At 35.4% G+C, this 11,780-nt stretch overlaps 1 protein-coding gene and 1 long non-coding RNA gene across 2 annotated transcripts; one reads left to right on the top strand and one right to left on the bottom strand.

Annotated features, from left to right (window-relative positions):
• Positions 1–3,109: 3,109 nt before the first annotated feature.
• Positions 3,110–7,154, top strand: LOC147544362 (uncharacterized). The gene is made up of 4 exons (XM_086636112.1): positions 3,110–3,550; positions 4,094–6,070; positions 6,155–6,245; positions 6,384–7,154. The coding sequence occupies exons 1-4, from the start codon at positions 3,522–3,524 to the stop codon at positions 6,885–6,887; spliced, it is 2,601 nt and encodes an 866-aa protein (XP_086492238.1). The 5' UTR covers positions 3,110–3,521; the 3' UTR covers positions 6,888–7,154.
• LOC147544361 (uncharacterized) lies at positions 7,138–8,075 on the bottom strand. Its single transcript, XR_015223618.1, has 2 exons — positions 7,722–8,075; positions 7,138–7,611 (listed from the first exon to the last, which is right to left on the bottom strand). It is a non-coding gene; the product is annotated as an uncharacterized LOC147544361 (long non-coding RNA).
• Between the last annotated feature and the right edge of the window lie 3,705 nt (positions 8,076–11,780).

Here is an 11,780-nt window from a genome sequence, read left to right as displayed (position 1 = left end):
ACTTTTGTTGTTTAATCGAATCTACCGTTCAAAAAAAAAAAAAAAAAAAAAGGTTTTCCTTTCTAATTTTAATTCTTTAGTCTTTACATACCTTCTCAAATCCTGTTTGTTAATTTCCTAGTTTATTAGTTAGTTTTAAATTAATTTAGAACAAATCATTGTGGGATCGACTCTTACTAGCTCAAGTCTACACTATATACACCCGTGCAGCTGTGGTTATTTTTTTGTTACAAAGTACGATTTTATTTAACCTATTATTTAGGCTACTCTAAATTGGCATCAAGTTTTTGGTGCCGTTGCCGAGTATTGATTTTACAATTTTTATTAAATTTGAAATTGCCTTTTAAATTAGTTAGTTTTAGGAACTTATTTGCTTTCTTAAAAAGTCAAAAGAATATTTCATTTCTAAATTTTTTGTTTTAGGAAACTTTCTAAATTTAGGTAATTTTTTTATTTTTTTTACAGGGTTTAGCAAGGGTTTCCAATACGTGGACAACCAAATTTGTTATGTGGACAAAATTTTTCTTGGGTGTAAATATAATACATTAATTTAAGTGGACAACCAAATCTCTTTCTCTCTATACTTCCTGTCCTTTACCGCCATCATCGCCATGGGAGGGGGAGTAGAAACCCTCTGCCGAACCGCTAGCACATGAACATCTTTATTTTTCAGAGGTAAGAACATCATTCATGCCTATTAAATGACCTACTTCTTATCTTTTCTGGTTATATCAAACATTATAACACGTTTGGTTTATGGGGGTTTCAGGAGGTAGGTCTTCTTCCTATTTAATTGGTAACTAGAGTTTAAAAATCAAATCAAACATATTTACTTATTTATGATAGAAAAATTGATTAATTTGTGTGAATGTGGTTTCTCTCTCTAGATTATAACATGATTTGTTCCTCCGCCGATTTATTAAGCAAAAAATCATAGAAGAAGCAAAACAATAAGATGAACTGAAGAAAAAGTTATTATTCTTATTATGGTTCTTAGTATTTATTTGATTCATCAAATTATAGGAACAAATATTAAGAGAATTACAGAGAATGATTGTTGGGCAATCTTGATTCATCAAGAGAATGGTTGTTGGGCAGAGAAAACATTGGTGAATTACAACAAATAAATTGTCCACTTTAAAAACAATTCGTTATATTTCAACCCAATATATTTGTCCATATATTGGCTACCTTAGCAAGAAGAGAATAAAAAGAAAGGTGGGTGATTTGGAGAAATAAGAATGGTATCCGGGGTGCAAAGACTTTCTTAAAACTCGTCAACTTTAGTCTGACTAATTTTTTTTCAATTGTTAGAGGAAAAAAATTTTTAGTAAAGTATTTTCTGTCTCTTTTTTCATCTCCTTCTCTCTCTCTTTCTCTTCCCTCTTTTTTTTTCTCATCTCACTACTTTCTGGTTAGTAAATAGCAGATAGTTTCACTTATCAAAGAAATATTTGAGAATCATTACCTGACCATACTTGTTCCATGCCCAGCAGAAGACCTTTCACTCTTCCTCAAGAAACACAACACAAAGAGCTCTGTCAGACAAGTCACCACTACAAATTTTTAAAAAGACACCTCAGATGTTCCGTATTCTACTGAAATCCGATCTTAGAAATTGGTGATTCTTTAGGCCATTAGGAGATGATTTCTTTCCTTGAGCATCCGTTGAAGCTCATGAGTATTGGATCGGACCAACATCAGTTCCATCATAGAGTCTGAACTTAAGTTCAACTAGGTCTTCTGCTGAAAGATTTAGGTTTTGGTTGAGGAAAACCATATACCTCCATGTTTATTTATAATAGAAGAGAATTACAATGCTTGGAAATAAATAATGTAAATATAGAAATAATCCTAATTCTAGTGTATCTATATGTTGGAGATATATATGAGAATATTTCCTTGATTTATATCTTGGATAGGAATTGTTGACTTCAGTACCACTTTTACCCTTATTACCCTCCCGCAAATTGAACGGAGGATCAAACCGAAAGTTCAATTTGGGAAATAACTTGATAAGATGATTCCTTGACACATTCTTCAGTAAGGCAATCATTGAATTGGTTGATGAAGAAATTTTTATTTTTTTGTGAAGATCGATAGAAATATTACGACAGTAACAACGAACAAACATGACATAGTAACAACGAGAAAGGTTGCACTTAGTGAGCATAACAATTCTAGGTTCAAAGGCTCATGACAACAACATGAGACGTCTGCCTTGTGAAGACAAATTAACAAAATACCGACGAGGAGGCAGCAACCTTGCACTCCAAATGAGACAAATAACGACGGCCGATATTATCGATCGGCAAAAAAGAAAACCACCACTTTGTTTTTCTTACCATCTTGCACCAATAATAAATTAACCCTATACTTTCTTGAACACCAATTTAACTCCATCCACGAAGCTCATTAAGATTGAAGAGCCCCTTCCCTTTATAAATAATTCGTCCATCATTGATAACAAAAACCTCCCAAACCCATAACCGATACTATTGATAACTAGAATCTCCACCATTGAAACCTTATTGAAAAAACATCAAAAACTTCGATTGTAAACCTTCACTAAATTTATTGTGAAGTATAAACTAAACTAGTTAAAAAATTAGAGAAGAAAATAAAAGAGAAAAAAAAAATAACTATGATTGCGGCAGACGGTAGTCATGGAAGAGGCTACCGCCGCCGGTTAAGCGGAAGCAAAAATAGGATCGAAACTATACTCTTTAGAGTTTTGTAGCTCTGAAACCATGAAAGATTTAGGTTTTGGTTGAGGAAAACCATATACCTCCATGTTTATTTACAATAGAAGAGAATTACATTGCTTGGAAATAAATAATGTAAACATAGAAATAATCCTAATTCTAGTGTATCTATATCTTGGAGATATATATGAGAATATTTCCCTGATTTATATCTTGGATAGGAATTGTTGACTTCAGTACCACTTTTACCCTTATTATCTGCTGCAGCCATTTTTAGACTTCTTCCAACCTTATCAAAAACGACGACACCCAATAATTAACTCTGCAACTTCTTCCACTTGGATAAGATTAGGGTATTGAACTACAAATTCTGCAGAGATGAAAGTATTTCTGTATACCCTTAAGGGTTATTTAGTAAAGACCCCCCAGTTATTTAGCTATATTAGGGAACAAACCCCAAATTGATTATGCTTTAGGGGTTACCCCCCAATCTCCATTTCTCCGTCAGAAGCCCGTTATGTTGCAAGCGTGCGAATCACGTGAGAATTTACTGACGATCTTGCCCTCCTCCAAATCAACGGTGTAAGTTTTAATTTCTTTATTTAATGTTTTCAAGTTTATCAACTACCCATATTTGGGTGAAAACGCGGGAATCACAGAACACAATTTCGACCCTTCGAAAACCCTAGATTTTTTTTGTTCGATTTCAAGCAAAAATCGAAATAGATTGAAAGGGTTTGATGATATCTTCTTCCTAGCTCGTTCTCACCTCTGATTTCTCTCTCTACAACGATTCCTGTAGCTCGATAGTCCCTAATGGCAGAAGGTTCTTCACGAAGTGGGTTGTAAGTATCCTAAACCTAACTTGATGGTTTGTAAGTATCCATGAGTCCATGAATTGTTAGTAGTAACTGTCTATTATGTTAGGGTTACACAAATGTTAGGGTTTTTCGTTTATCATATATGTTTGTTAGTTGTGTTTAATGTTACACAGATAGTAGATATTAGGGTTTTTCGTTTAAGGCAATTGGTTTGTTAGTAGTTAATGTGTTCTATGTTACACAAGTATTAGGGTTTGTTAGTAGTAACAGTACTATGTTGTTAGCTTTCAATGTTTAACATAGGGTTTGTTAGTAGTAACTGTGTTGAATCTCTGTTATCTTTCATTGTTAACAGAGACTTGAATTTCTGTTGAGTTTCATACATAATGTGATTTGTTTCAATCTCTATTAGGTTTCATTGTTATGGTGACTTGAATTTCAATGTGATTTCTGTTAATGTGATTTCAAACAATCTCTGTTATCTTTCATTGTTAAGGTGACTTGAATTTATGTTGGCTTTCATTGTTAATGTGATTTGATTCTCTTGATTGAATTTCAATTAACCAGGCCTATGACAGAGCTTGGTTTTAAACCTCTTGTGGTACACTATGATGGTAATTGGAGGGTTAATCAGAAGCCATCAAAGTGGAATTGTGAAGACTATTTGAGGGGTAAGATTGCTCTGTTTGAAAAGGTTGATGGTGATGAACTTAATTTAATTGATTTGGCAAAAGGTATGGGGGAAAGAGACAAAGATTTAGTAGGGCATAGAATGGTGTTCTTGTACTTGAGAAAGGGAAAGAAGCACACTATTGAAAAGGAGTTTGATTTGCTGAAATGGTGGTCAGAGGGTGATTTAGATCAATGGGGAAGGGCCCAATTGTTCCTTGATCATACACCACCCTTGAAGTCACCAAAGAAGAAGGGTAAACAGATTGCTTCTGAAGAGGGTCCATTGTCTGATGATCCTTTTAATGAAGCACTAGATGATATTCCAAACCTTGATGGTATTGATCCTATGGCTGAAAACAACAATGAGTGTGAGATTCTTCTTTCTCAAGCTATTCCCAATGATGTCTTGTCTGAACCTCAACTACCTCAAGACCCTCAGACTGAGGGAATACCACTTGAATTAGATGATATCCTGGTTGAAGAAGAGTACTTTAGCTACAACTCATCAAGTGATGATGAGTATGACCCAACCAAAGACAATGAACAAGATAGGTCTGACTCTGATGTTGATATAGTTGAACCACCATCTGGGGAGTTCAGTGAGTTTGTAAAGGAATCAACAGATCTTTACAGTGAACAAGAGTCTTTAGAACATAAGAAGTCAGAGTTGCCAAGGGGTGTGCTAACTGAAGGCATGAAGTGGGAAAATCTAGTGGAAGCAAGGAAATTCTTGAGAAGGTTTGCTGTTCTTAATAGATTTGAGTATAAGTACATTAAAAATGAGGATTACAGGTTAAGGGCTTGGAGAGCTAGAGCCATAGCTCTAGAGAGGATATATGGAAATTATGAAGATGGATACAAAATGGCACCAGCTATGTGTATGAGCTTGTTGATTGCAAATCCAGGTAGTGTGGCTACTTGTGCAAGGCATGACATTGACCACAGATTCAAAAATTGTTGTATTGCATTCAAACCTTTTTTGGATGGTTTTGTTAAAGGTTGTAGACCTGTGATTGGATTGGATGGTTGTTTTTTGAAAGGGAAATATGGTGGGGTATGCTTAGCTGCAACTGCTTTAGATGGGAACAATGGTCTTTATCCACTTGCCATCTACATTTGTAACTCAGAGAATTTTGAGAATTGGTATGACTTCCTTAGGCAGATTGGTGATCATGTCAAAAAGCATCCAAATCTTCTCACTTTCATCTCTGATAGGCAAAAGGGTCTAATAGAGGCTGTTTCACAGATATTTCCAAACAACCCTCATAGATTCTGTTTTAGACATATGTACAAGAACTTTAAGAAGACTTTTGGTGGTGACCATCTCATGAATTTAGCTTGGTCTGCAGCAAAGTCATATAAGAAAGAGGATTACAAGAAATGGGCTGATACAATGAAGAAAGATGATGAAAAGGCTTACCAATGGTTGCATAGAGTGGATGTTAGTTCATGGTCTAGGGCCTTCTTTGATCACAGAACAAAATGTGAGCATATTTCCAACAATTTTTCAGAGAGCTTAAATAGTTGGATTACAGATCTGAGAGATTTGCCATTGTCATCAATGATTGACAAGTTTCATTTGATGTTGATGTCATTGTTGTATGAGAGAAGAAAGATAGCTAGAACATGGGATCCTAATGGTATTGTTCCTAGGGCTCAGAGGGTGATAGATGGATTTAAGAAGAGTATGAATAAGTTTAGGATTCAAGGAGCAAGTGATTATCTATTTAATGTCTATGAAGTGAATACCCCAAATAGGTGGACAGTTAACTTGACTACTTTCAGTTGCTCTTGTTGTGTCTGGGACTTGACAGGCATCCCTTGTATGCATGCTGTCCCTATCATTTTGCAAACAAGGATACCATGGGCAGAGTGAGTGTATATCTTCATTTTGTATCTTCTTTTCTCTTTGATTTGTCATTAAGATACTAATGTTATGAATACTTGTGCTTGTAGGTTTTGCAGTCCTTTCCACAGAGTAGCTACTTATTTGGAGGCTTATAGTGGATTTATCACCCCCATGAAACAAATGCAATATTGGGGAGAAGTAAGTATACAAAGTCTGATTTCATCTAATGATTTCATCTCATGAACTAAGTCTGATTTCATTTGATCATATACTAAGTTTTATTTCATTTGATCATATACTAATTATGATGTCATTACAACTTTGCTCATTGAATAGTCAGCATATGAGGTCCTGCCCCCAATCATACTAAGGCCTGCTGGGAGACCAAAGAAACAGAGGAGAAGAGATGCTGATGAAGGTCCTTCACAACCAAAACCAAAGAAAAGGTGCAGCAAATGTTTGGGGTTTGGTCACAACAGCAGGACCTGCAAGGGAGCACCTCAGCCAGGAGCAAGAGCACCAAATCCAAGAGCAAGAGCACAACCAACAACACAACCAAGAGCAAGAGCACAACCAACTGTTTCACAACCAAGAGCAAGAGCAAGAGCACAACCAAGTGTATCACAACCAACTGTTTCACAACCAAGTGCATCACAACTACCTTCTTCACAAGCTGGGTCTTCACAACCAACTATTTCCCAACCATCATCTTCACAACCTACTGTTAGGGCTGCAGGCACCAGTGGAGGACCTTTGACATTCTTTGGAAGGAGCCCAACTAGACCACACAGTCAAGTGTTTAAGCCATCCAAATTGGTGCCAAGGAGACCAGGAAAGTAAGTCTAACATTTAAGCTTGTTGATTTGTGATGCAAATGGTCATGAACATCTTAGTATTTTGTTTAGTTTATATGGGTATATGGTATATGGTTCATATGGTACATGTGGTACATATGGTTTGAAACTTAAGCTTTTTTGTCTAGCTTTTTTGGATATATGGGTATATGCTATCTCAAACAAGTCTGGTATTTTGTGGTGTTTTGTCTAGTATAAAACTTAAGTACTCTGTTTCTTTTGGAAGTGTTTGAATAGATGATGAATCTTATTTTATATTAGCTAATTGGTTTGATACATCTCTTACATTTCTCTCATGGCTTTCTTACATTACAATTCTTAAATGTATTACAAAAGTCTTCTAAAGTAGTATTGATGACAATTTGAGTTTGAGTTTGGGTAGAAGTAGTTGGTTGGCTTGAAGGGGTCTTGTTCAGTGGGCAATACTTCTTCCAATGACCAGGATCACCACATCCATAGCATCCCACTGTTAAGTGTTGTTTTACAGGATGTCTTCCAAGCAGAAACAGATGTATTGCTTCATCTAGCCATTGAAAGCTATTACATTTCAAGTATTGACACCTCAAATACTTCCTTCCAGGGTTTTTTGATGTGCTTGACACTAGAACTTTTCGAATGCCATCACATTTTGCATTTGTACATGCTGAGTACATAAATGGACAATTGAAGGCTTCATGTGCTTTGACCTCACAAATTTGGCAGCTCATTTCCTGTAAAAACATGAATAAAATGACATTTAGTGAAGTACCCCCACTGTAAATCAAGTATTTAGGGAAGGACCCCCATTACAGATTTGTTGATGAAGACCACTAATGGCTACCTGGTTCGTTTCTTCCCCTTTAACACCTCCTCCCATTCCTTGTTCCACTGTCTTTGCTTGATTTGGGGTAAGAAATCGATTTCAAACTCAACCAACAGAGGGGTTTATATAGATAGATGGTTGATGGAATGGGTCATACGACCGTTAGGAAAGAGGGGTGATTTTGGTATGTATTTCAAACGGTAACTGGGGAGGGCAAAATCGTCAAATGAAGCACACGTGATTCGCACGCTTGCAACATAACGGGCTTCTGACGGAGAAATGGAGATTGGGGGGTAACCCCTAAAGCATAATCAATTTGGGGTTTGTTCCCTAATATAGCTAAATAACTGGGGGGTCTTTACTAAATAACCCTACCCTTAATTGTAAATAGGTAGTAGATGAAGTAGGGATTTTGAGATATGGGTTTTTTTAGGAATTGAAGTGATGAATCAATGTAAGCAGCAAATTAGAAGGCTTTCTCTCTCTATAATTTGTTTGTGTTTAGGAGTGAAGATATTTTCTGGGTCGAATCATGCCATTAGAGAGAGAGAAAAACAGGGAGGAGTAGAGAGAAGAAAAATAAATGGAGGTTGTAGTTTTATTAGAAGGATAGAAAAGGAAGAAGAAGAACAAAAGGAAAAATTGGTGGTGGTCGGAGTTAGAGGTGGTGATCAGAGTTGGTGGTGGTAACCCGAGTTGGTGGTAAGAGTCTTAGAGATGAGGAAGAAGAAGATGACTTGTTTCCTTTTAAAATTTTGCGTCCCGAAAAATTCGACAAAATTCACATCTTCACTTTAAAATTTTCTACCTCGGATAATTTTTTTATTTCTCCAAATCACTCACCAAAAGAATGAAGAAAAAAAAAAGCGGAAAGTGTGAAGCAAAAGCAAAGATCCCAGAATTTTAGAAACTTTTAGTGTAGATTTTTTTTCTGTTACAAACTTTCCTTTTAAGTGATTCAAGAGGTAGTTCATGAGTTTTGTTGTAAATTGACCAAATTCGGGACGAGTTGTAGAAGTCAAGAAAGAAAGACAAAAAATACAATCTCGTCTCAACCGGTCTGTTTTGTACCATACCAAGAGAGTTGGTGGGACCAAGTCAAGTACAATCAATTCATCCCGCAACTTCATCGGAAGGTATGTTTTTCTTATCAGCCTCAAAACTCTTGTAAGTGGGTTATCTAATTGCTTTGGTGTGCATAATTGCTTAAGAAGCTGTGTGGTTTCACCGATTTAGTAAAGGCGCTTACCCAATACAAGATAAGAGTCGGATTTCATCACCGGTCACTTGCCCACATAGGATTCCTCGTTATACACGATCTCGAACCTCACTTCATTAAAAAACTGATTTAGACTTGGATGTAGGGCAACGAGGTTATAAGATATCCTTAACCAATCTCGAACTTAGTTCTTATTTTCATTACTCCCAGGACCACCTCGAGAAGACAAAACATTCTTAGGTAAAATCGCGGTATTCATAGTTGGTTGTTCACCAGAGAATTTTTTTATTGTCGTACTGTGATGAAAGTAACCTCGAGAAAAATCATAGTTCAAGCTTTGTTAAGTACTTGAGGCTGTCTAGATTAAGTCAGGTAACATTGACTACCCCTATTGTTACTGTGAGGATTTGTTTTGCTGAGTCAACTTTGTTGTTTTTGTTTTCCTTCTATTTAGAGTCTTCACAGTTTTCCTTTTGTTTGAAAAAACACAATTAAAGGTTCCAGACAACTTGAAACATTTGGAAGAGAGACTAACATTGAACGAATTGCGATAGAGACTTTCACAGTTAGAATCGTATATGGGGTGAATACTAATACTTAGAATCGTATATGGGGTGAATACTAATACTCAAAATAATCTTGATCGGTTTAGTTATAATAGTCATAACAATGATAAATATAGGAATTATCATCAACCTCAACAAGGTTATGTCCCTTATATACGAAATACCAATAATTATCAATGTTGTAGTAATCAAAATTATTTTGAGAATCTAATGGCTAATGCCTATGGTGTTAACGATTATTGGGGTCATTACCAACCTCAAGAAGGTTGCAGATCACATTTAGAGTATCTCAATAATTATTCACACATGCAATATACTCTCAAGAGTTTAGTCATTTACATATGTATCAGTCACCTCATTGATATTTTGAGCAAACCAATGATTTTTCATCCCAAATTTCACCTTCGTTACAACAAACTCTTATAGACTATTTCATAAAAAAAACTCTTACAGACTTTCCTATAAGCACAATAGAGTTGACTCAGACCATACAATAGTTTACTCAGTTTGCCGACGCATAATTACCAGGTTGGGTCCCAAGTTAACCAAGTTCCGCACCAGATTATCAAAGTGACCTACTAGATTTCATCCTTGTTTTTATTTGAGCAAAGTCATACAGTTATTTCATAAAGCACAATAGAGCTTAATCAACACAAGGAAGAACCCCTAGAGGATTTCATAGATACTCCTGTTCAAGTAGAATTGAGGGATCGACTGATAAAAATTTAAGAGGATGGTTAAGGAAGAGGACTAATACCATGGAGGAGGAATATCATGATCATAAACAACACGTCACACCATGTGATAATAATTATAACTACAATGATTCAGGCCCCACTCTTCACCAAATAAAAGAATGTTCACTCATTCTAAAGGATGAAGAAGAGTGGATTAGACAACATTATAATTACAAATCATGTGACATGCCTAACTATTTTAGATGAAGAAGACTCGATGTGTGAGGAAGACATTTATCCTGATAACATCATTGTTGGAACTAGAGTCCCACAGTCAAAGGATACTGACAATGTAAGTGTTTCTCATCTTATTCATGATGGCATTCTTTTAAATCACAGAGGAAGCCTAGAAAAAGATGATGATGATGAATTATGACTTGCTAAAATCTTAAAGGAGAGTGATTACTCACTAGACTTAGGTGAAGTTTTAGAATTCTGTAAGCACACCGATGACATCATAATAACAGAAATTTTAGAAGGTTTGTCTGTATTTATACTTAAGTCAGAATTTGTGGAGCTTGGACCTAACTTGGAGGAAATATTAACACAACAACTCGATGATCATATTTAAGAACCTCCTAGTTTTAATGTGGATCTAGGTAAATCTAAAAATGTCTTAGATAATCTTGCACATTGTCTTTTGGAAGCTCATGTTACTCCCATAGAAATACCTGTCAAAACATGATCTCTCAGCATAATCTCTTAGACCATTTTAGTGCCTCCGTACTGGCTTAATTGGATCACGTCAACGTTAGCAATGGCTTTCCAAAGCTCAACATTTAATTGTTTTTAGAGTTTGTGAGTTTTTAAAACAACAATTCACATACCAACATTGAGTGCAAGTTTACAGGAGCAACATAAGAGATGAACTAGCTTCTTTCGGGTGCAATTTTTGGGAGATTGAAGAGCTGATTCGTAGAAAAATTTTGGAGAAATATACAAACGACGAACTTGTTCGACATCAATTCGGTTTTATCGTTTTCCCTGTTCTCTTTTCCTATACTTGTTGATTGTTAATTGAACCATGTACTTAGCTTTCATGGTTTCTAACTCTTATGCTAGGTAGAGGAAGAAACCCTAACATGATTATTTGTATCTTAATATCATATTTTCTTTATTATCTCTTTTAATGTGCTTTAATGTGTTAAACTAATCGTACTTCAGTTAGCCTAAGAAACTAACAACTTGGATTCTTAATTGCATGATATTTTAAATGAAGTGGGTTATGAGTTTTGTTAATTATCAAGGTTCTTTATTGTTTTAATTTTTGGAAATTGAAGATTGTTGCTATCGATTTAATTTCAAGTTTTATACGATCTGCTTATGGTTAAGTCTTGCAATAAGAGTTTAGGATTTATAGAGTGCATTGAAGAACTGAAGGATGAGATCATAGTTTGAGTGGAGAAATCAATGGGGTCATACTAGAATCTTATGTGTTTGATTTCTATTTTCGCACGCATTTACTTATTTATTTATATTTGTTGTCGTGGATGGTTATATTTGAGTTTACAGTAATGCATGTATAAAAAAAATGTAAAAGTCCCTAAAAACAATT

This window comes from Eschscholzia californica, unplaced genomic scaffold (assembly GCF_041429995.1).
Source record: "Eschscholzia californica isolate CP2 unplaced genomic scaffold, dmEscCali1.0.p SCAF_4, whole genome shotgun sequence".
Classification (NCBI taxonomy): Eukaryota; Viridiplantae; Streptophyta; class Magnoliopsida; order Ranunculales; family Papaveraceae; genus Eschscholzia; species Eschscholzia californica.
Note: the sequence above shows the minus strand (reverse complement) of the source record. Positions and strands in the feature narration are given on the sequence as shown.